Below are 25,974 nucleotides of genomic sequence, written 5' to 3'. Positions count from 1 at the left end.
AAGGGTTAACATTTTACATTCTTTAGAAGTAGCCACGCTGTTTAGACAACATCCGCTGGCCCATTGTTTTGCAGGATCAGTTACTGCACTGCACCAATTAATCGCTGGATAAAGTATTTATGATAACATGTTGTGACGTGTTAAACAGATTTTCTTGCATCTAAGGTGCCTGACATTTGCTGAAGTGAGGAAGTGTGAAAACACCTGCAAATAATTGGATTTGGGTTTTGTTGAGTGCCAGTCGATGGGAGGGTCTTGTGAGATTGTGCAAGTTTTTGTCCCTAGACTTGGGCTAGGTTTGCACAGTGGAGATAGTGTCGGGCTATTTATTGTCACGCAATCGTCAGGAGGTCGTCAAGGGTTTGTTCGACGTGCTGCAGCAGCTGCTGGAACGTGCTGAGCTCCCTGTCAGAGCGAGCACGCAGCTCCAGTGATAAACTGGAGCCTCCAGCTGGGTTCAACTGATAGTGTATTAGAAATGAAAAGCTGTAACAGTATTGGCTAATTTCTGCTGGAATGGTCACAGGCTGAAGGCACTGGCTTGATTAACCAGCTCTCTTCACTGGAAGCTTAGAGCATACAAAGATTGAAGGAAGTTGTTAAGTATGGGGAGTGTAACAGGCGAATGCTCAGAGCACAACAATCAACACTCAACTCAAGAGAATCACACCGACTTCCAAAGTGCAGGGGATTGTCATCAGGTTGATTGTCGACTTCTGAAACGAGATTATCAACACAGGTAATACTGTTCAGAGACATGGTGTATTAATAATCGCTCAGAGTCCAAAGTCTAGAATGACATTACACAAGTCATTTCGCTTCATATATTTTCACATTTTGCATATCAGTATGGGCTGTCTAGATGGGTAGTGTGTACATCATAATGGCAACAGTGTTGGTTTGAAGTAGTCTTGGGTCTTGTCTCCTCGGTTTACTCATAAGAGTGGAAACAATGGCAAAGCACAACTGTATATTATATAAATTAGATTTTTGAAAAATAACATGGGGTTCTTTTGGAACTTTACATCCTCAACAATTTTATTTTGTGAAAGTATTGTGGACCTTCCGAATTAGAAAAGCTGCCAACAACCTCTTGAGCTTCAGGTTTTGGATTGAGCACTAACATTCCCATACTCTCAACTCTTCAGCACTCCAGGTAGGGAGACAAGTCAGCTCACCAACTAATCACCTGCATTGCATTTCTGTTTGTTCATTTCGTAAAAGTTATGATGCTGTAAAGAAACGTATTCTTAGAGAACAATAACTGCAACATCGTACAAAGCCCCTCTTGCATTTAGTTTAAAATGCAGCAGAATTACCTTAAACCCAAGCTAAGATTATTTTGCTAGTTCAGACATTTTAAAGCCACAATTTTCGAATTTATTGTGCACCTTTTAACACTGTATAGCATGAGCAGCTGCTACCATACAGAATTCTCAGTGGCAAATGTATGTGGAAAGAAGTTAGGAAAAAGGGAATTAAATGGACAAGCATTGACCATCTTTAAGGTGCAGACTAAGTTTTGTTTTGGTTCAATCACGGAAAATGAAAAAAACTAAAATGCAAAGTAGAAATATTTAAATGTAGTAGGGCAAGGAACATTAAGAAATACTGCAGAATGTGTTCAATTGTTCATGAAATAACTATTTGCAGCACCTTTGAAATCTCCGGAAAAAAACTCTTAGTCGCAGAATTCAGTTGTTTGGGGAAGAGAATTCCATGTCAGGACGGTTTCAACAAGAAAAGTTGATTTCCATATTGTGCATATTTATGTCCATTCAGTTTATTATTTTCATCATGCAATGAATGATCAGGAGTGGCAGAGCCAGCTGAAATTTTGCTCGGGAGAATTAACCTGAATGTGATTCCCGGTGGAAACACTGCAGGAAAGTTTGCTTGTCATTTTCTATTTTTATCTGTTTTGCCTCAGGCCGAATATCAATTCTGAAGTTACACAAAATGAATGGCAAGTACTTTTGAGTTTCAACTTTGATGGGCTGGTTTCAATGGATGAGCTGGTGCCATTCCCAACCTCAGGACATCCCAAAGAGCTTGAACGCCATGAAGTACTTGTGAGGTTTGGTCACAATTGTAATGTCAGAATCAGAGTACCACTTAACACATAACATGATACCACAACCAGTAATATATTAATGACCAGATAATCATCTTCAGCAGCATTGGTTGAGCGGTGAATATTCGCTCGCACACTAAATTTGGGCTCTCCTGCTCTTTTCCAAAATAGAACCATGGCATTTTTTATCATGCCATTACATTTCTGAGCTGAAAGATGGCACCTCTAACAGTGCAGCTCTCCTTCAGTACTGCAATGCAGTGTTAGCCTCAGTTTTGTGCCCAGCATGCAGCACTGGGACTTGGAGCCCACAACCTTCTGACTCAGAGTTGATGGTGCTACCAACTGAGCTGACACTCCAAGCATCAATCTTTAGCCATTGTTCCAACTGGTTGTCTGTGCAACATCAAGGGGCTGACCACAGTCATGTGAGAGTACCTTTAAGAAATGGGTGTTTATAAATGGGTGTGTATATCAATATCTGTAGTGAGAGTACCTTTAAGAAATGGGTGTTTAAGAAATGGACCTTTAAGAAATGGGTATTATCAGTGATGTCAGAGTGTGGATGGAGCTGGGCTATCTGTCAGCTTTTTACTTTTGTTTTAGGCTGTTTGCTGCAGGGTGTGTTTTAGTTTCATTTTCAGTGTTGGAGCTGAAGCCAGACAGAGCTGGATAGCTGCAGTCACAGCCAGAAGGTTATGAATCTCTCTCTGTAATCTAAAGACTGTAAATCGATCCTGGTGATTTAAAACTAATAACAGTAGTGACTTTAACCTGATATGCTTCTGGTAAAAGGTGTTTTAAGTTGTATGGATGTTAAAAGGAAAGCTTAAAGGATTACTTAGTGTTGTAGTCTTTGGGGGTTTTATTTGAATTAATGGTTGCTAAGATGTTCACTGTATGTTTTAAAAAGGTTAACTTGAGTTCATAGAATAAGCATTGTTTTGCTTCAAAAAAAACTTTTCCATTTCTGCTGTACCATACCTGTAGAGTGGGCCGTGTGCTCCCCATACCACAATCTGTTAAAAGTTATGGGTCAAGTAAACTCCATGATCACTTTGGGGTTCTCTGGACCCTGGCCCATAACAAATTGGGGGCTCGTCCGGGATAAAAGTCTATCTTTTGGATTGGCTTAGTGAACTTAAAGACAGTGAGGGGTGAGCAGATTGTGGTTGCTTTTCAGGTGTGGTATTTAAGTTTAAGTAGGGAGTGTGTTGTGGACAATATCTCTTCCAGAGGCTCTGAGGTTTTTGGGGGTGGAGATGGTCACACGCAGTACCTTAGGGACAGAGACTAAAAGCAGACAGTTAGATTTGGCAAAAATATTGCAGTTAACATTACCTGCCAAAATGCGCAAAGATGCGGTGGCCAAGCATTTAAAGTTGCTTGAGATACAGTCTGACTCATTAGAAATGGCAAAGACCCAATTGTAGATTAAGCAACTTGAACATGAGAATGAATTAAAGCAAACTTGAATACGAAAGAGAGGAAAAAGAAAGAGAGAGCGGAAAGAGAAAGAGATAGAGAGGAAAAAGAAAAGGAGAGAGAAGAAAGGAGAAAAGAAAGAATAGCTCCAGCGGAACAAAAAGAAAGAGAAAGGGAGATACAGATCAGGGAAAAAGAAAAAGAGAGAGAGTTTGAACTTCGGAAAATGGCCATGAAACATGACAGTCACTTAAAATTGGCAGACGTAAAGGGAAACGTACTGTTGGATGATAGTGATGAAGACAGTGAGAAAGAGCGACAAAGTCGAAGGCTTAGTGGGAATCTATTTAAATATGTCCAAGCATTGCCAAGGTTTGACGAGAAGGAAGTGGAAGCCTCTTTCATTTCATTTGAGAAGGTAGCTAAACAAATGAAATGGCCACAGGACATGTGGGTATTACTGATTCAAACAAAGTTGATAGGTAGGACTAGTGAAGTGTTTGCATCACTACCGGTGGAGGTATTTGGGACGTATGAGGAGGTGAAAAAAATGCATCTTAGGTGCATATGAACTAGTGCCAGAAGCCTACAGACAAAGGTTTATAAATTTAAGAAAAGAATTTGGTCAAACATACATGGAGTTTGAAAGGATCAAACAGAGTAATTTTGTTAGGTGGATAAGAGCTTTGAAAATAGACCAAACGTATGAAACTCTCAGAGAAATTATACTTTTGGAGGAGTTTAAAAATTCAATTCCTGATGTAGTGAGAACTCATGTGGAAGAACAGAGGATTAAAAGTGCGAGGTTAGCAGCAGAAATGGCAGATGATTATGAATTAGTTAATAAATCAAAGCTTGGTTTTCGACATCAGTTTCAGCCGGTGATGGATAGAAACTGGGGACATGAGAAATACTCAAGTGGAAACGGTAAAGGTGATCTGATGGGAGATAATAAGGAGAGTGTAACTCAGATTTAAAAAGAAATCCAGGAGGGTGGAAAAGAAATGAAAAGTTTCAAATGTTTTCACTGTAATAAACTAGGCCATGTAAAGTCACAGTGTTGGTGGTTGAAGAAAAGCACTGGGAAGGCTGATGTGGTAAAACAGGATAAGACAGTAGGGTTTGTTAAAGTGGGAAAGGAAAGCCCAAGTGAAGCGAAGGAGGTGCAGAAGATTGTACAGCCTGATCAAGAGGTGATTGATAAGAAGGTGCCAGATCTCTTTCAAGAATTTACTTGTGTGGGTAAAGTTTACTCATGTGTATCAGGAGGAGCAGGTAAAGAAGTCACAATTTTAAGAGATACGGGAGCTAGTCAGTCTTTAATGGTAAGAGATGAGGAGTTATGTAGTTTGGGAAGAATGTTGCCAGAAAAGGTGGTAATATGTGGAATTCAGGGTGAGAGGAGTAGTGTTCCATTATATAAGGTAAGGTTGGAAAGTCCAGTGAAGAGTGGTGAAGTGGTAGTAGGAGCAATAGAGAAACTATCTTGTTCAGGAATACAGTTTATCTTGGGTAATGATCCAGTTGGATTGCAGGTGGGAGTGATGCCTAGTGTGGTTGATAAGCCAGTGGAAAATCAGACAACTGAAGTGTTGAAGGACGAATATCCTGGGATTCTCCGGATTGTGTAGTAACAAGGTCGCAAAGTCACAGGTTAAGACAAGAGGAGAAATCAAAGAGTGAAGATGAAGTTGAAGTGCAATTATCAGAAATGATTTTTGAATCAGATGGTTGAAAAAGAACAAGAACAGGTGGAGGATGAGGCGGATATTTTTAGTTCAGGAAAATTGGCGGCGTTCCAACAGAAAGATGTAGAAATAAACTGGATGTATCAGAAAGCATACACAGAAGAGGAATCTGTGTGTATACCAGAGTGTTATGACCGTAAAAGTGATGTCTTGATGAGAAAATGGAGACCTTTACATATGCAGGCGGATGAAAAGTGGGCAGAAGTTCATCAAGTAGTATTGCCGGTACGGTATAGAAAGAAGATGTTGCGAGTTGCACATGAGGTACCAGTGGGAGGTCATTTGGGAATAAGGAAAACTCAAGCTAAAATCTAGAAACATTTTTATTGGCCTGGACTACATAAAGATGGAGTTAAATTTTGTCAATCATGTCACACATGTCAAGTGATAGGGAAACCTCAAGCAGTGATAAAACCAGTGCCCTTAATACCCATTCCAGCATTTGAGGAATCTTTTACAAGGGTCCTAATTGATAGCGTAGGACCGCTTCCTAAAACAAAAAGTGGGAATCAATATCTTTTGACTATAATGAATGTGTCTACTAGGTTTCCAGAGGCCATTCCAGTACGTAATATTACTGCTAAAAAGATTGTGGAGGAGTTACTTAAATTCTTTACTAGATATGGACTACCCACAGAAATACAATTGGATCAAGGATCAAATTTTACCTCCAGGTTATTCAAAGAAGTTATGGATAGCTTAGGAATAAAACAATTTAAATCAACTGCATACCATCCAGAATCGCAGGGAGCGTTAGAAAGGTGGCATCAGACATTAAATACAATGTTGCGGGCTTATTGTCAAGATTATCCAGAGGATTGGGATACAGGAATTCCATTCGTACTGTTTGCAATTAGGGATGCTCCTAATGAGTCAACCAAATTCAGTCCTTTTGAACTAATTTTTGGTCCTGAGGTAAGAGGACCACTTAAATTGATGAAGGAAAAATTGGTGAGTGAGAAATCAGAACTTGCATTATTGGATTACGTGTCAAATTTTAGGGAACGATTAAATAGAGCAGGTGAATTGGCTAGACAACATTTAAAAGTTGCACAAAATATGATGAAACGGGTCGCGGACAAGAAATCCAAAGTTTGTAGTTTTGCCAGTGGAGATAAAGTTTTTTTTTATTAAATATTTTATTGAAAATTTTTGGTCAACCAACACAGTACATTGAGCATCCTTTACACAATATTATAACAACACAAATAACAATGACCTATTTTATAAACAAAAAATGAATAAATAATAAATAACAAAAATAAAAACTAGCCCTAATTGGCAACTGCCTTGTCACAGGTAACACTCCAAAAATATAATTTAACAGTCCAATATATAATTATCTGTAGCAACGACCTATACATACTATACAGTATATATTAACAACCCTGAGAGTCCTTCTGGTTCCTCCTCCACCCCCCCCCCCCCCCCCCCGATCCTGGGCTGCTGCTGCTGCCTTCTTTTTCCCATTCCGTCTATCTTTCTGCGAGGTATTCGACGAACGGTTGCCACCGCCTGGTGAACCCTTGAGCCGACCCCCTTAGGATGAACTTAATCCGCTCTAGCTTTATAAACCCCGCCATGTCATTTATCCAGGTCTCCACCCCCGGGGGCTTGGCTTCTTTCCACATTAGCAATATCCTGCGCCGGGCTACTAGGGACAAAAAGGCCAAAACATCGGCCTCTCTCGCCTCCTGCACTCCCGGCTCTTGTGCAACCCCAAATATAGCCAACCCTCAGCTTGGTTCGACCCGGACTCCTACTACTTTTGAAAGCACCTTTGTCACCCCCATCCAAAACCCCTGTAGTGCCGGGCATGACCAAAACATATGGGTACGATTCGCTGGGCTTCTCGAGCACCTCGCACACCTATCCTCCACCCCAAAAAATTTACTGAGCCGTGCTCCAGTCATATGTGCCCTGTGTAATACCTTAAACTGAATCAGGCTTAGCCTGGCACACGAGGACGACGAGTTTACCCTGCTTAGGGCATCTGCCCACAGCCCCTCCTCGATCTCCTCCCCCAGCTCTTCTTCCCATTTCCCTTTTAGTTCATCTACCATAGTCTCCCCTTCGTCCCTCATTTCCCTATATATATCTGACACCTTACCATCCCCCACCCATGTCTTTGAGATCACTCTGTCCTGCACCTCTTGTGTCGGGAAATGCGGGAATTCCCTCACCTGTTGCCTCGCAAAAGCCCTCAGTTGCATATACCTGAATGCATTCCCTTGGGGCAACCCATATTTCTCGGTCAGCGCTCCCAGACTCGCGAACTTCCCATCCACAAACAGATCTTTCAGTTGCGTTATTCCTGCTCTTTGCCACATTCCATATCCCCCATCCATTCCCCCCGGGGCAAACCTATGGTTGTTTCTTATCGGGGACCCCCCCAAGGCTCCAGTCTTTCCCCTATGCCGTCTCCACTGTCCCCAAATCTTCAGTGTAGCCACCACCACCGGTCTTGTGGTGTAGTTCCTCGGTGAGAACGGCAATGGGGCTGTCACCATAGCCTGTAGGCTAGTCCCCCTACAGGATGCCCTCTCTAATCTCTTCCACGCCGCTCCCTCCTCCTCTCCCATCCACTTACTCACCATTGAAATATTAGCGGCCCAATAATACTCACTTAGGCTCGGTAGTGCCAGCCCCCCCCTATCCCTGCTACGCTGTAAGAATCCCTTCCTCACTCTCGGGGTCTTCCCGGCCCACACAAAACCCATGATGCTCTTTTCAATCCTTTTAAAAAAAGCCTTCATAATCACCACCGGGAGGCACTGAAACACAAAGAGGAATCTCGGGAGGACCACCATCTTAACCGCCTGCACCCTCCCTGCCATTGACAGGGACACCATATCCCATCTCTTGAAATCCTCCTCCATCTGTTCCACCAACCGAGTTAAATTTAACCTATGCAATGTGCCCCAATTCTTAGCTATCTGGATCCCCAGGTAACGAAAGTCCCTTGTTACCTTCCTCAACGGTAGGTCCTCTATTTCTCTACTCTGCTCCCCTGGATGCACCACAAACAACTCACTTTTCCCCATGTTCAATTTATACCCTGAAAAATCCCCAAACTCCCCAAGTATCCGCATTATTTCTGGCATCCCCTCCGCCGGGTCCGCCACGTATAGAGCAAATCGTCCGCATACAAAGATACCCGGTGCCCTTCCCCTCCCCTAAGTACTCCCCTCCACTTCTTGGAACCCCTCAACGCTATCGCCAGGGGCTCAATCGCCAGTGCAAACAATAATGGGGACAGAGGGCATCCCTGCCTTGTCCCTCTATGGAGCCGAAAATATGCAGATCCCCGTCCATTCGTGACCACGCTCGCCACTGGGGCCCTATACAACAGCTGCACCCATCTAACATACCCCTCTCCAAAACCAAATCTCCTCAACACCTCCCACAAATAATCCCACTCCACTCTATCAAATGCTTTCTCGGCATCCATCGCCACTACTATCTCCGTTTCTCCCTCTGGTGGGGCCATCATCATTACCCCTAACAACCTCCGTATATTCGTGTTCAGCTGTCTCCCCTTCACAAACCCAGTTTGGTCCTCGTGGACCACCCCCGGGACACATTCCTCTATTCTCATTGCCATTACCTTGGCCAGGACCTTGGCATCTACATTTAGGAGGGAAATAGGTCGATATGACCCGCATTGTAGCGGGTCCTTTTCCTTCTTTAAGAGAAGCGATATCGTTGCTTCAGACATAGTCGGGGGCAGTTGTCCCCTTTCCTTTGCCTCATTAAAGGTCCTCGTCAGTACCGGGGCGAGCAAGTCCACATATTTTCTATAGAATTCGACTGGGAATCCATCCGGTCCCGGGGCCTTTCACGCCTGCATGCTCCTAATTCCTTTCACCACTTCTTCTACCTCGATCTGTGCTCCCAGTCCCACCCTTTCCTGCTCTTCCACCTTGGGAAATTCCAGCCGATCCAAGAAGCCCATCATTCTCTCCCTCCCATCCGGGGGTTGAGCTTCATATAATTTTTTATAAAATGTCTTGAACACTCCATTCACTCTCTCCGCTCCCCGCTCCATCTCTCCTTCCTCATCCCTCACTCCCCCTATTTCCCTCGCTGCTCCCCTTTTCCTCAATTGGTGTGCCAGCAACCTGCTCGCCTTCTCCCCATATTCGTACTGTACACCCTGTGCCTTCCTCCATTGTGCCTCTGCAGTGCCTGTAGTCAGCAAGTCAAATTCTACATGTAGCCTTTGCCTTTCCCTGTACAGTCCCTCCTCCGGTGCTTCCGCATATTGTCTGTCCACCCTCAAAAGTTCTTGCAGCAACCGCTCCCGTTCCTTACTCTCCTGCTTCCCTTTATGTGCCCTTATTGATATCAGCTCCCCTCTAACCACCGCCTTCAACGCCTCCCAGACCACTCCCACCTGGACCTCCCCATTATCATTGAGTTCCAAGTACTTTTCAATGCACCCCCTCACCCTTAGACACACCCCCTCATCTGCCATTAGTCCCATGTCCATTCTCCAGGGTGGGCGCCCTCTTGTTTCCTCCCCTATCTCCAAGTCCACCCAGTGTGGAGCGTGATCCGAAATGGCTATAGCCGTATACTCCGTTCCCCTCACCTTCGGGATCAATGCCCTACCCAGCACAAAAAAGTCTATTCGCGAGTAGACTTTATGGACATAGGAGAAAAACGAGAACTCCTTACTCCTAGGTCTGCTAAATCTCCACGGGTCTACACCTCCCATCTGCTCCATAAAATCTTTAAGTACCTTGGCTGCTGCCGGCCTCCTTCCAGTCCTGGACTTCGACCTATCCAGCCCTGGTTCCAACACCGTATTAAAATCTCCCCCCATTATCAGCTTTCCCATCTCTAGGTCCGGAATGCGTCCTAGCATCCGCCTCATAAAATTGGCATCACCCCAGTTCGGGGCATATACGTTTACCAAAACCATCGTCTCCCCCTGTAGTTTGCCACTCACCATCACGTATCTGCCCCCGTTATCCGCCACTATAGTCTTTGCCTCGAACATTACCCGCTTCCCCACTAATATAGCCACCCCCCTGTTTTTCGCATCTAGCCCCGAATGGAACACCTGCCCCACCCATCCTTTGCGTAGCCTGACCTGGTCTATCAGTTTCAGGTGCGTTTCCTGTAACATCACCACATCTGCCTTAAGTTTCTTAAGGTGTGCGAGTACCCGTGCCCTCTTTATCGGCCCGTTCAGCCCTCTCACGTTCCACGTGATCAGCCGAGTTGGGGGGCTTCCTACCCCCCCCCCTTGTCGATTAGCCATCACCTTTTTCCAGCTCCTCACCCGGTTCCCACGCAGCTGTATCTCCCCCAGGCGGTGCCCCACCGCCCATCCTCTCCCATACCAGCTCCCCCCTCTCCCCAGCAGCAGCAACCCAGTAATTCCCCCCTCCCACCCCCCCCGCTAGATCCCCCGCTAGCGTAATTACTCCCCCCATGTTGCTCCCAGAAGTCAGCAAACTCTGGCTGACCTCGGCTTCCCCCCGTGACCTCGGCTCGCACCGTGCGACGCCCCCTCCTTCCTGCTTCTCTATTCCCGCCATGATTATCATAGCGCGGGAACCAAGCCCGCGCTTCTCCCTTGGCCCCGCCCCCAATGGCCAACGCCCCATCTCCTCCACCTCCCCTCCTCCCCATCACCACCTGTGGGAGAGAGAAAAGTTACCGCATCGCAGGATTAGTACATAAAACCCCTCTTTGCCCCCCACATTCGCCCCACCACTTTGTTCGAACGTTCTTTTTAATAACCCGCTCATTCCAGTTTTTCTTCCACAATAAAAGTCCACGCTTCATCCGCCGTCTCAAAGTAGTGGTGCCTCCCTTGATATGTGACCCACAGTCTTGCCGGTTGCAGCATTCCAAATTTTATCTTCTTTTTATGAAGCACCGCCTTGGCCCGATTAAAGCTCGCCCTCCTTCTCGCCACCTCCGCACTCCAGTCTTGATAAACGCGGATCACCGCGTTCTCCCATTTACTACTCCGAGTTTTCTTCGCCCATCTAAGGACCATTTCTCTATCCTTAAAACGGAGGAATCTCACCACTATGGCTCTGGGAATTTCTCCTGCTCTCGGTCCTCGCGCCCTCACTCGGTATGCTCCCTCCACCTCCAACGGACCTGCCGGGGCCTCCGCTCCCATTAACGAGTGCAGCATCGTGCTCACATATGCCCCGACGTCCGCTCCCTCCACACCTTCAGGAAGACCAAGAATCCTCAGGTTGTTCCTCCTTGCGTTGTTTTCCAGTGCCTCCAACCTTTCCACACATCGTTTCTGATGTGCCTCCTGCGTCTCCGTCTTCACCACCAGGCCCTGTATATCGTCCTCATTCTCGGCTGCCTTTGCCTTCACGACCCGAAGCTCCCGCTCCTGGGTCTTTTGTTCCTCCTTTAGCCCTTCGATCGCCTGTGGTATCGGGGCCAACAGCTCTTTCTTCATTTCCTTTTTGATCTCTTCCACACAGCATTTCAAGAACTCTTGTTGTTCAGGGCCCCATGTTAAACTGCCACCTTCCGACGCCATCTTGGTTTTTGCTTGCCTTCCTTGCCGCTGTTCTAAAGGATCCACTGCAATCTGGCCACTTCCCTCTCCTTTTTCCATCCGTATCCAGGGGGGATTCCCTTCTGGTTTACCGCACAGTGTTTTTAGCCGTCAAAATTGCCGTTGGGGCTCCTATCAAGAGCCCAAAAGTCCGTTTCACAGGGAGCTGCCGAAATGTGCGACTCAGCTGGTCATCGCCGCACCCGGAAGTTCCAGTGGAGATAAAGTTGTTACCAGAGATAGGTGAGCCTTTAAAAGCTAGGTTTTGTGGACCTTACCAGATAGAAAGGAAATTAAGTGAGGTGAATTATGTGGTAAAAACGCCGGATAGAAGGAAAACTCACCGAGTGTGTCATGTGAATATGCTTAAAAGGTACTTTGAAAGGGAAGGAGAGAAAAAGGAGGTTTTAATGATTCTAACTCAAAGTGATGAACCAAATCCAAATGACTGTGAATTTGACATACCTCAAATTAAATTGGAAAATGAAGATGTTCTTAGAAATTGGGACAAATTGTTGAGTTATCTTCCAGAGGAAAAACAAACTGACCTGAAAGAGTTATTGAAATCACGTGGGCAAGTTTGTAGAGATAAATTGGGAAGTACTAAAATGCCTATACATGATGTAGATGTGGGAAATGCTGTTCCAATCAAACAACATCCATATCGACTTAACCCTTTAAAATTGGCACAGGTAAACAAAGAGATTGAGAGTATGCTTAAAAATGGCATAATTGAAGTGGGTTGCAGCCAATGGAGCTCAACCATAGTGATGGTGCCTAAACCAGACGGTACACAACGGCTATGTGTGGACTATAGAAAGGTTAATGCAGTTACAAGAACGGACTCTTATCCTATTCCACGTTTGGAGGATTGCATTGAGAAAGTGGGACAATCAACTTTTATTTCCAAACTGGATTTACTTAAAGGTTACTGGCAGGTACCTTTATCCGAAAGGGCGAAGGAGATTTCAGCTTTTGTGACTCCAGATGGTATATACCAATTCAAAGTTATGCCATTTGGCATGAAAAACGCACCAGCCACATTTCAACGGTTAACTAACAAAGTTGTTTCAGGATTACCCAATTGTGCTGTATTCATCGACGATCTGGTAATTTTCAGCCAGACATGGACAGAACATTTGAAACATCTGATGGAGTTATTCGATCGACTTCAGGAGGCGGGTTTGGTGATAAACGCTAGCCAAAAGTGAATTTGGAAAAGCCCAAGTCACTTTCCTTGGCCATATAATTGGACAGCGTCGAATGGTCACACGGGATGTGAAACCAACAGTTATTGAGGAGTTATCAATACCCTCGAGACAAAGGGAAATAATGCGATTTCTTGGCATGAGTGAATTTGATCGAATATTTGTGCAAAAGGTTTGTAGCGTGATTGCTCCACTGATGGACTTGCTGAAGAAACGTCGAAAAGTTCAGAGGACTTTCAACAGGCATTTGATGGCGTGAAAGCTGTGATAACCAATGCTCGTGTTGGAGAATTACAAGGGACTCTGTGATCAGATTGAACTAAAGTATCTGACTTTAAAGAGAAATGCCGAGGCAAAGAGAAATGGACGGATCGTGCAGAGACATTCTTGTTCAAAGAGACTGTCAATCAAGAACGATTTCAGAAAAGAAAATGGACTATAATATTGTACCTGTTTGCCTGTGTTTTTTTTAAAAGAGAAAGTATATTTACTGTGGTAATTTCTTAAAGAATGGTGAAAAGGTGAAAAATGAAACCATATTGAAGTTGATGGTTTTTTTTTTTCTTGGCGGGAGGTGTCGTGTGAGAGTACCTTTAAGAAATGGGTGTTTATAAATGGGTGTGTAGATAAATATCTGTAGTGAGAGTACCTTTAAGAAATGGGTGTTTAAGAAATGGACCTTTAAGAAATGGGTATTATCAGTGATGTCAGAGTGTGGGTGGAGCTGGGCTGTCTGTCACCTTTTTACTTTCGTTTTAGGCTGTTTGCTGCAGGGTGTGTTTTAGTTTTGTTTTCAGTGTTGGAGCTGAAGCCAGACAGAGCTGGATAGCTGCAGTCACAGCCAGAAGGTGTATGAATCTCTCTCTGTAATCTAAAGACTGTAAATCGATCCTGGTGATTTAAAACTAATAACAGTAGTGACTTTAACCTGATGTGCTTCTGGTAAAAGGTGTTTTAAGTCGTATGGATGTTAAAAGGAAAGCTTAAGGGATTACTTAGTGTTGCAGTCTTTGGGGGTTGTATTTGAATTAGTGGTTGCTAAGATGTTCACTGTATGTTTTAAAATGGTTAACTTGATTTTGTGAGGGCCACGAAGAATCCAGCACGAGTTTTAAGGATACAAAGTAATAACATTTATTTACAATAACATATATATATATAGATTAACAGCAGCAGCAACTTCCCTTGCTGCACACTCCTTCCTGCTGGTTCCAAACTGGCCAGCTTTATTTATATTTGGAGTTTACTAATGGTTTCTCCGCCCCCCCCCCCCTCATTGGGGAAGCTCATACTCCCACAGGATTGTGGGATTGTCATTAGTCCCCAGCCAATGGTAAGCAGGCAGGTTATAACACTTGAGTTCATAGAATAAACATTGTTTTGCTTCAAAAAATACGTTTCCATTTCTGCTGTACCACACCTGTAGAGTGGGCCGTGTGCTCACCATACCACAATCTATTAAAAGTTGTGGGTCAGGTGAACTCCATGATATACTTTGAGGTTCTCTAGACCCTGGCCCATAACACCACTCAGAATAACTGCTGTATTATCAGGGCCATTATCATTGGGATTGACCACCCGACTAATTCTTTGTTATCATGGTCACTCCTCGGGAGCCTGACCACATACTAATCCTTCCCCAAGTGGCCTAACACTATCATATCTGATTTGTGGGAATCTCCTCCATTGGCCTCACTCGATGCAGTTGTGGGCCTGTTATCAGAGATTATCCCATGATCATTAAATGCAGAGGCCTCTAAGTGCTTCATCTAATTGTCCATTCTTTACAGATGAGCTAAGGCAGAGCTTTCTGTTTTTCCTATCTTGCTAATTGGTCCATCCAGGAAGGTTGCTTGTGAATTTCCCCTTCAACTTCCACTTTTGCACCAACTCAATAATTTCCAGTGTTGGGTGAGCAGCGCAATGTGCTGGGCTGTAGGAATTCCCTGTCCAATGAAGCAGTTGAGGCTTTCTCGTTGGATGTTTTTAAGGCAAAGAAAGACAGATCTTTGAACAGTAAAGGAATTAAGGATTATAGTGAGCAGGTGGGTAAGTGGAGCTGAGTCCACAAAAAGATCAGCCATGATCTTATTGAATGGCGGAGCAGGCTTGAGGGGCCAGATGGCCTACTCCTGCTCCTTGTTCTTATGTATCTTCCAGTCTTATCATTGACAGACAAATGGCAAGTGCCTTTTTTTTTACACGTTCACTGAATGTGGGTGTCACTGGCTCGGCCAGCATATATTGCCAATCCCTAATTGCCATTGCCTTCTTGTACAGCTGCAGTCCAACGCACATTTATATTCAAAAGGGAATGGGGCGGCATGGTGGCGCAGCAGTTAGCACTGCTGTCTCACAGCACTGAGGACCCAGGTTCGATCCTCAACCCGGGTCACTGTCCTTGTGGAGTTTGCACATTCTCCTCCTGTCTGCATGGGTCTCACCCCCACAACACAAAGATGTGCAGGGTAGGTGGATTGGTCATGCCAACTTGCCCCTGAATTGGGAAAATAAAAGAAATATTCAGAAGGGAGTTCCAGGACTTAGACCTAGCAACAGTGAAGGATAGAATGTGACTTGGAAGTCGTGGAATTCTTATGCATCTGCTGCTTTTGTCCTTCTTGGTGGTCGGGTTTGTGAGTTTAAAAAGTGCTGTCACAGGAGCCTTGAGGAGGTTTTGCAGCGCATCTAGTCGATGTACATTCTTCTGCATCAGTGGTGGAAGGAATACATTTTTAAAAGTCAATTTAGAGTACCCAGTTCTTTTTTTTTCCATGTGTGACACGAATGTTGTTTGCCTCTTATCAGCCCAAGCCAGAGTATTGTCCAGGTCTTGCTGCATATGGACATGGACTGCTTCAGTCTCTGAACGATCACTGGCTCGTATAACCAGACTTCTGCAAATCAGAAAGCACATCCTCTGAACTGTTTTCATAGAATTTACAGTGCAGAAGGAGGCCATTCGGCCCATTAAGTCTGCACCATCCCTTACAAAGAGCACCCCATTCAAGCCCACGTCTCTACCCTATCCCCGTAACCAGTAACCCCCACTTAACCTTTTTGGACACAAAGGGCAATTTATCATGGCCAATCCACCTAACCCGCACATCTTTGGACTGTGGGAGGAAACTGGAGCACCCGGAAGAAACTCACGTGGGAGAACGTGCAGACTGCACAGACAGTGACCCAAGCCGGGAATCGAACCTGGGACCCTGGAGCTGTGAAACAACTGTGCTAACCACTATGCTACCATGCATAGTGATTTGTGCACTTTAAAGACTGCACATGGAGACTACCAATAGAATCTAGTGTTTTCCTGACAACAATGGGGTTCCAATTTGGTTTTGTTTTAACTTTAGAATACCCAATTAATTTTTTAATTTAGTGTGGCCAATCCACCTAACCTGCACATCTTTGGGTTGTGGGGGCGAAACCTACGCAAACACGAGAGAATGTACAAACACCACACGGACAGTGACCCAGAGCCGGGATCGAACCTGGGACCTCGGCGCTGTGAGGCAGCAGTGCTATCCACTCTGCCACCGTGCTGCCCCCAATTTGTTTTTTGGCAACTGGACTTGGAGAGCATGGCCTGGCACAACTTAAGTAGAAGTCCCTCTGCCTGTGACCCCACAATTTGATTTTGCCAGGGCCCTGTGGCAGAAGCAGAGGATCCCTCTTTCACGCATTTCAGTAACTCTGAAGCAGACAGGTCAGAGATGTATCCACACCACACAGACCAAGGTTTGAACCTGAGACTTTCCAATTATGTACTTGTATGGGTCACTTGTTGGCCACCGAGTTGCTGAGGAGCCAATTACTACATTTGTAACATAAATTGCGGTATCAACTACACTTGGTTTGTATCAAGATGGAATTGATTCTGGGCCTGGGTTTGAATGGAATGTTGCAGAGGAACAACAGAGAAGGAACATACCACCTTCAATAAACAAAACCTGTATTTCCAGATGAGAATTAGAAATTTGGTTTCAGTGGGTATTGATTAAATTGTAAGTAATTAAGTGGCATCAAATGCCAAAGCGGGAACACTGAACTGGTGAGGCTTTGGACATGATTTTCCGGCTTTGTTCGGCTCTCGCTCGAGAGGGGGGGTGGGAGACCCTCTGCAGGGGTGGGCTGCCATGGGAGAGTGGGGGGAAGTGCTGGGGGGGCAATCGCTTATGGCACCACCATGCGAACCCTGGATTGTGTGTACCCTTTCCCAATGCCTTATAGATATTGAACGCTATGGCAGGGATTGTGGACGCAGAACCTGCCCTAGTGGTGCTGCTGGTAGTGCGGGCGGCCAGATGCCAGAGCTGCCGGCGGCAGCAGGGGCAGCAGATCATGTGCCGGACCTCTCTCCATACCGTGAGGACCCGGCCGCCCATCAGGCCAGGGAGGGATCTCGAGGGGGAGTCCCGCGGCGGCTCAGGATGTACAGCTATCACTGGTCCTTTGAACAGATGATGTGCAGCGCGTACCACAGGAGGCTCTGCCTCAACAAGGAGCCAGGGCAGCACCTGTGTCATGTCCTTGTGGACGTGGCATCAAATGGAGGAGGAGGACACCCATTACCAGGGGCTGTCAAGGTCACCACAGCCCTGAACCTTTAAGCCTCAGGACAATTCCAGGGCTCGAGCCTGGTATCTTGCAGGCCACAGCCACAGGTGCATCTGACAGATCACGGATGCCCTGTATGCCCAGGTGGAAAACTACATCATCTTTGACATGGACCAAGTCCAACAAGTTGCAGGTTTTTCCGCCATTGCAAGGATGTCCAGGTCCAGGGGTAATAGATGCCATACATGTTGCCCTCCGCCTAGCAGGCCACCTGGGAGTGCCCAATGTTTACAGAAAAGGATTCAACTCCCTGAACGTACAGCTTGTGAGCGACCACCAGATGAAGATCATTCATGTGTGTACGCTTCCTGGGTTGTCTCTACGACAGCTACATCCTGGGGCAGTCGGTTAACCCTGGTCTCTTCGGGGAGCACCCCAGAATCGGCGTTTGGCTCTTGGGGGATAAGGGGTATCTGCTGAGGACTTGGCTAATGGCGCCAGTACAGAGGTCAGAGACATAAGCGGAGACCTAATACAACGAGGCCCATGTGACCACCCGGGTGATTGAGCTATGCATTGAACTCTGGTGGGGCCCTGTAGTACACCGCCCAGTGTGTCCTGCACAACCTGGCACAGCAGCAGAGCAACGAGCTGGAGGTTGCTGATGGGGAACATGTAGCCACCTCCGAGGAGGAGGACGAGGATGATGAGGCGGTGCTGGACCAGCAGGGGCTGGGGGATGAGGCCAGGCAGGCCAGTGAGGACCAGCCAGAGGCTACAGGACAGGCAACAGCTCTCCTCCGAGGAGTTCTCATGGGAGGCTGGAGAGGGGTCCACCAGAATGGGCCGGCGCTGTTGGCTGAAAGACCTGCGGGAGAATGGACATATGGTCAGTAGGAGGGATGGGTCAGTCAGTAAGGCAATATCAACTCACGTTTGACAGGTCCTTTGGCTGGGACCTGGTGGTTCCTCACCTCTGCGGCGTTCGCCAGCCTCCGTGTTGGTGACCGCTCTGTCCTCGGCTACCCAGTCACTTCCAGGGCCTGATCCTTGAAGCTGGTGAGGATTCTTATGTCCAGCATACCACCGCCAGTCTGGGCCCTCTCCTAGCGATTGTGGGAGAGCTTTTCCTGAGGAGACACACAGAGGACATTGTTAGCATAATGTGTGGTTCACAGTGGCGGGAGGGGGGGATGTGAAAGAAGGGTTATGGGATGGTTGAATGGAGAGGGGGTGGAGGGAGGGTTGGGAGTCGCATGGAGAGTTGGGGGTTGGATGCTCGCATGTGGGCAGAAAGGTCTTTGCTGGGGGTGGTGGGAGGGAGGGGGCTGGTGGGGGGAGAATGGTGTCTACTCACTCGTGCTGCCCGGTGTAGGTCATTGACCTATTCCGGCACTGGAGGACAGTCCTCCTTGTCACACTTCCGGCGTTCACATCTGTTGCCATCTCGTCCCAGGCAGCACTGGCCGCCATGTGCCTGACCTCTAGGACCATCGGGGGAACAGGACATTCCTCCTGGCCTCTACTAGGTCTAGGACCTTCCCCAGATCTGCATCCCCGAATCTTTGGGCCGTTCTCCTGGGGTTAGCGAGTGTGGTGCTGCCGAATCAGTTGGCGAGCCTTCATTTGCAGCGAGAAGCCCGTGCGACCTTGTTAAATGGGCCAATTAACATTGAATAGCGTTGCCGTCCTCGCTGAGCTGAGCGCCGCAAAGCTCGTGGCAGTTCCCACTCGCTACCACATTTAGAAGTCTTTATGGAGAATCGCGGCCTTTAGATCAGCAGGGTGTACTCCCAGAATTTCCAAACTTGATAAATCTGAGTGACCCAGCCTTGTACTTCGGATCTGAGGTTAATATCCATCTTACAGAGATTCGAACTGACTGTTCTCATTACTCAGATTCACGAATCAGTGTTCAAAAACCGTGTCTGCTCAAGAGCGTTATCCTCACGTTACATCGGAGACTGAAATGACAGTCTGACAAAATGTAATCTGCTGCTTTCAAGTTGTGCCCAGTATCCGCAGGTTCAAGTCATTAACAGAAGACGGCAGTGGTCCGATGAGTGAATCCTTGGAAACACCACTGCACACGTCCCTCAAGTCCAAAATTCACCACAATTCTGTTTCCTGTTAATTTTAATTTGTACCCTTGCTACTTGCTGTCGATATCATACCATGGGTTTAAATTTTGCAACAAACCTAATACGTGGTAGTTTGTCAAATGCATTTTGAAAGATAAAATACTAAAAGGGCGCGATTCTCTGGAAAGATTTTTAAGTGTGGTAGCGAGTGGGAACTGCCACGAGCTTCCCGGCACTCAGCCCAGCGAGGCCAGCAAATCTATTCAAAGTTAATTGGTCCACTTGACAAGACCTCATGGGCTTCCCGTCGCAAATGAAGGCTCGCCAGCCGATGCGCTGGCACTGCGCTCGCCAGCCCTCTGCTAACAAGGCTCAACCAACCCCAGTGAGCTGCAACAATGGTGCCGCCGAGACCGGTCTCAAGATTAAGGATGCAGAACTGGGGAGGCTTCTAGACGCACTGGAGGCCAGAGGAAATGTCCTGTACCCCGGAGGGTCAGCCACAGGGCAGCCAGCGCTGCCTGGGACGAGGTATCAGCAACTGTAAGCTCCATCAGTGTGAGCAGGAGGACTGACACCTGCTGAGTGAGTGGACACCAACAACCCCCTCCACAAGACATTTCTGCCCCCAACTGTCCATGCGATCCCCCGCAACCTTCCATTTGCCTCCCCTCCCGTAAACCCCAACCACCACCACCACTACCACTGTGAACCATGCATGTGGCGAATGATGCCCTCTCAGGAAAAGCTCTCCCACTGTTGCATAGAGAGGGCCCAGACTGACAGAGGGGTACCATACTTAGAATCCTCACCTCCTTCGAGGTGCGGGCCCTGGATGTGACTGCGGTGGCCGAGGACAGGGCAGTCACCCACACGGTGGTTGGCGGACGCCACTGCGGTGAAGAGCCATTGGGCTCCACCCGGGGACGTGAGTTGTCATTGCCACACTGACTGACCCATCCCTCCCACTGACCATGTGTCCATTCTCCCACAGTTCCTCCACCCTACGGCGCTGGCCGATTCTGGTGGCACCCTCTCCAGCCTCCCAGGAGACCACCTCGGAAGGGAGCTTCAAGGAAGCCACAACCGAGGCGTCACAGCTGTTATCCCCACACTCCACCAGTGCAGGGACACACACCTTGGTGGGAAACATGAGTGGTCAGGCTTCTGCGGCACAATCTGGTGAGCAGCACACAGCTGCTGAAGTACAACAGGTGGAGGCAGGAACCCCCAGGTGAGACAGCAATCGGAGGGCTGCTGGATCCCAAGACCCAACGGGTCCCAGCCTGATGCTGAGCCTAGAATATGGAAGAGGTATTCCCGGAGCTTATGGAGACAATGGGGAGTGGTCAGGACATTCAGTGGGAGATGTCAGCGACACTCCAACAGACCCATAGCCGAGTGGAGGAGTCCCAGAGCCTACGGGCACAGGAGATATGGGCGGCAATGTGTGGCACCGAGGTCAAACATCCCCCCCAGCACACCGCATGCAGGTGATGGATTTGAGCAAGCACTCAGCAGACAGGCAGGGGTCAGACTGTGACATGGATTGAGGAGCACTCTCGCTCAGCTCCCTGCAGGTTATCATCATTCCCCTGCCCTCGACAGTGAACCACTGATGGTGCCGACACAGTCCCAGCCCCTGGTGTGATGTTACACAGACCCTGGGAGAGTGTGGGATGGGGTGAGGCTGGGGGTGGTTAATGTATCGACAACAGACCAGGACACATCCTCTGTGTGCCCCCCCCCCCCAAACCCCACCCCCACCTTCCCATGGTCCCGCTCTGGCTGGCAAGCCCATTGCCCCTGGGCTCTTTGCCTGTGAGCAAAGATGGTTACTCACCTCCTCGGCTCCCCACTGAAGCTCTTGCGACAAATTCATGTTTTTAAAAAGGAATACTAATTGGTGCCAGCATGACCACTTGCTGGATAGGCCGATGAATCACGGGAGACCATCCTGTTAATTGTGTGGAAATAGGGCTTAAGTGGTGATAATTGGTTTCTCGCTACGCTACGGCGAGATCCCGATTTCGCCTAGGGGAGCAGGCCGTTTGCATCGCAAACTGTTAGACACCTGGCGTGGTTCTCGTTTTTTGCCTCTCCTGCTATTCACCGGCCGCGTTTTGCTTGAGTGAGAGCCCTACGAGGCCAGAGAATCGCGCACAAACATCAATTGCTTAGTCATTCTCTCTGTTACCTTATCAAGAAATCAAGAAACTCTCAGCAAGTTAAAAAATTTTTTTTAGAGTACCCAATTATTATTTTTTCCAATTAAGGGGCAATTTAGCGTGGTCAATCCACCTAACCTGCACATCTTTGGGTTGTGGTGGTGAAACCCACACAGACATGGGAGAATGTGCAAACTCCACACGGACAGTGACCCAGAGCCGGGATCAAACCTGGGTCCTCAGCGCCGCAAGGCAGCAGTGCTAACCACTATGCCACCTCTCAGCAAGTTAATCATCATTCCTCATCACCATAGTTTAACTGACTGGCCTGAAAATACTAGATTCATCCTGCTCACCTTTATTTAACAATGGTGTAACGTTCACAGTATTCCAGTGTTTTGTCAATAATCCTGCATCAAAGGAGAATTGGAAAGTTGAAGCCAGTACCTTCACAATGTCTACCCTTACTTCTCCCAGCAACTTTGAATGTATCCTGGCTAATTTGTTCACTTTAAGTGCTGTGAGCCTTTCTAGGAACTTCTGTTCATCTATTTTTATCTCATCTAGTACCTTGACAACCTCCTTGTTTACTGGAGCCTTGGCAAAGTCCTCTCCTTGGTACAATGATGCAAAGTACTCATTTAGCACCTCAGCTGTGCCTGCTGTCTCCTTCATAGATTGCCATCTTGATCCCTCATTGGCCCCTCCGCTCCTCTTTTACCATTAAAATGTCTAAAAAAAGATTCCCTTAGCTACAAATCTATTCTTGTCCTGTCTCTTTGCCCCTGCTTACTTAATTTTCACTTCTTTGTACTTTATATATTCAGCCTGATTTCCAAGCTCACATCTTTCATGTTACTCCCTTTTCTGCTTCTGTGATCAAAAAATAATAAAAGAATAAAGCAGATAATTTTAGATCAGTTAGCCTCTTATGAATAGTAAAATGACAGCCAGAGCCTATATTAAGGGACAACATTACTTAGAAAGGTATGAGCAATTAACCTGTATTTGGCAACACTGGGACGGACAGATGCTGATACACAGAACTCACAATCAAGGATGTCTGAGACTGGTACATACAGAATCCACAATAAGACAGGCCAGAGACTGTAACTTAGAGTACCGAAGTGGGACAAGACTGAGACTGGTGCATACAATGACCACATAGTGACAGGAATAATAATATGGTGTCCACAATGGGACAAGACCCAGATTGATGTATACAGTACTCACAGGAATATATAAAGTCATTGCTCTCCCAATCAAAATTTTCCACAAATTACCTTTCTAGATTTCCCTCCTTTGAGCTCCCTTATCTCCCAAAAGCAACATGAAAGGCAGACAGAACTTTCTCTCAAGTTGGCAACAAGATAATTCACAAGAGCAGTGCTTAAGTAACTTCCTCGGGCATTTTATCCGAGATCAGCATGCCCTTGATGGAAGCATGTCCTGTTACTGAGGAAGATTGTGTTGTAAAAACTGAGCCCTATACTAACTGGGCTCCAGAACTGATCTGATTTTACCTAGCTTTCCTACTTCTGTGAGTTCAAAACAGGATGTTTTTGTGTTCGATCTGCAGAGTTTTTGTGAACAGGAGCCTGGCGCTTGAGAAGATTAAATGTTTTGGATTTGACATGGACTACACTTTAGCAGGTAGGGAACATTTGTTGTTAACGTCACCATTTAAACTTTATAACTTTGCCTCTCTGGCATTCTTGGTGAATCTGTACTGAAGCAGTTCATCTCAATCAGAACTGGAGTCATGGCACAATGACTAACCCCATTCACTGGAGAAGAAAAATCAAATTGATTCCCTGCTCTTTATTGGTGGAATGAATGGTACAATGAATGTACAAATAAGGGTAAGGATATAGAAAATCGTTGACAAAATCTGTCTTCTTGTCACTTTGGCAAGGTATGGGAGAAGTGATCTGTACCCCAACATTTTTGAGGAGAGGAGAATTACAAAAAAAAATGAATATTTCAGAAGAAAAAGCATATTTGTTTCTGCAGAATAATTTATTGCCTGACAAGAAAACTCAGTACTGCTCATGGTTACAGTGCTTTGACATAATTACATATTATTTGGCTTGAGCAAAAATTCATTTCTTACATTGCTAAGTAAATGATTTATAATAGGTCAGTAAAAAATGAAAAAGAACACTTCACTGAATCATCTTGACAGTGTTCTTAGTTGCATTGTTATCAGGCTGACCTTGACTACTGATCGATGAAGGATAATGCTGGAGATGTACTAAAATATGCTTCTATTGTACAGTATACAAATCTCCTGAATATCAAGAGCTCGGCTTCCAGCTGATGATAAATCACTTGGTTTCGATTGGATATCCACAGGAATTGCACCTCTACACGTATGATCCCACTTTCCCAACCAGGTAAAACAAGCTTCCCAATTTACTACAGTAAGAAGTCTTACAACACCAGGTTAAATTGTTTCAAATCACTAGCTTTCGGAGCAAAGCTCCTTCCTCAGGTGAACTAGGCTTTATTTATTAGGCCCAATTTACTAGGCTGTGGAGATTGTCTTACTCAACGTCCTTTCCTTGCGCGGCTGTAACTTGTCTGGCTATTCCTGGGCTGGGATTACTGGACTAGATCAAAATGGGATTGGGTTACACTGCTCTCTGTCACTTAGCGTTTTGTCTGCAATGTCTTTTCTATGTGTTGGAGGTTGGGAAAGGGCTGGGGGGTTCATTGTGGGTGGCAGTGGCAAGGGTTATTCTGCTTTTCTTACTAGTACATAAGAAATAAAAGCAGAATTAATTATGAATTAATTGTTCACTATCGGTTAACCTGCAATGTTAGAGATGTCACTTGAAAAGCTTCCACATTTGAAACTTCTAAATAAGACGTAAATGATATGAGATGGGGTGCTATGAGTAATGCTGTGGAATTAACTATGGACATAAAATCATAGAATTTACAGTGCAGAAGGAGGCCATTTGGCCCATCGAGTCTGCATCGCCTTTGGAAAGAGCAACCTACTTTAACCCACTCCTCCATACTATCCCAGTAACCCCACCTAACCTTTTGGACACTGAAGCAATTTAGCATGGCCAATCCACCTAACCTGCTCATCTTTGGACTGTGGGAGGAAACCGGAGCACCAGGACGAAATCCATGCACACACTCGGAGAAAGTGCAAACTCCGCACAGACAGTCACCCAGTCACAGACAGGCTGAAATGGAACATGGGACCCTGGAGCTGTGAGTGCTAACTGTGCTAACCACTGTGCACCGTGCCTGCTCCATTCATTAATGTCATCAGTAGTTTAATCCTGAGGAGACAGAAAGTTTTGAAATTAGCCTTGAGAGACGTACAAAGAACAAGAGATGGCAAATGTATTTTAATATGCATAAGTGTAAATTAATGATATTGGTAAGGGGAACAAGGGTGATGTGAATACAGTGGCTGATTCTCTGTTTTTTAAAATAAATGTTTTTATTCTTTTTTTTTGATATACAAAACAAGCAAAACAAAGCTGGGTGGAAGGGGCACCTGGTGTCACTTGCATCTCTTGGTCGGTTTTCTTTTTTTATTTTGTCCATTTGCCTCAGCTTCGGCCGTCTGTCGTGCCTTCTTCCTGTTCTTTCTTTCTCTTTTGCCTTACTGTTCTTGTTGTGGTCGTTGTCGTTTCCTGTGCCGCCGCGCCCCCCCAGTTTGTGTTCCCTCCTCTTTCCTCCCCTCTGGCTCCCCACTGTTGTTCTCCTTCCCTGGTCCCCCATCCCTGTCCCCTCCTGCCCCCTTCTTCTCTGCCACTCCCCTTTCTTTTCAGCTGTGTTTGGCTACCCCCTCCGCCCCCCCCACCTCCCCCGCCCCCTCCCTGATGGGGGTATGTGATAGGGGTGACTGATTAGTGAGGTGGGGGACACAAACCCCAGGACCCTTGGGGGACTCCTGCAACTTGGCAGCGACAGAGGGTCTCTTCATCAGTGCCCTGACTCCCTTGACCCCCTCGGACTCAACCGGGGCAGGGCTGTGTTTAACCAACCTGTCACCAAAGCCCTTCCGGTGGAGTTCCTGATGAGGGGGTCGGAGTATCATGCTGATGATGAGACTCGGGCTTCAAGCCCGTTATTTGCTTCCATTGGCATGCTAAACATTGATTTACATGTTCCCGCCGGCAGAGGGCAGGTAGTGT

The 25,974-nt window shown here is 46.5% G+C and overlaps 1 protein-coding gene across 12 annotated transcripts in view; it reads left to right on the top strand.

Moving 5' to 3' along the window:
- LOC140396881 (cytosolic purine 5'-nucleotidase-like) overlaps positions 1-25,974 on the top strand; it is a 139,522-nt gene that overhangs the window by 48,227 nt on the left and 65,321 nt on the right. For 7 of the 12 annotated variants that reach the window (XM_072485707.1, XM_072485708.1, XM_072485706.1 and 4 more), the window contains 2 exons: positions 23,391-23,464; positions 24,090-24,207. In XM_072485707.1, the coding sequence (XP_072341808.1) occupies positions 23,391-23,464; positions 24,090-24,207 (192 nt within the window). Of the gene's footprint in view, positions 1-388; positions 740-887; positions 1,157-1,930; positions 2,078-23,390; positions 23,465-24,089; positions 24,208-25,974 lie in introns of those variants that run through there. The other 5 variants (XM_072485699.1, XM_072485698.1, XM_072485701.1 and 2 more) reach the window with 5 other exon arrangements.

This window comes from Scyliorhinus torazame, chromosome 20 (genome assembly GCF_047496885.1).
Source record: "Scyliorhinus torazame isolate Kashiwa2021f chromosome 20, sScyTor2.1, whole genome shotgun sequence".
In the NCBI taxonomy this organism is placed as follows: domain Eukaryota; kingdom Metazoa; phylum Chordata; class Chondrichthyes; order Carcharhiniformes; family Scyliorhinidae; genus Scyliorhinus; species Scyliorhinus torazame.
Note: the sequence above shows the minus strand (reverse complement) of the source record. Positions and strands in the feature narration are given on the sequence as shown.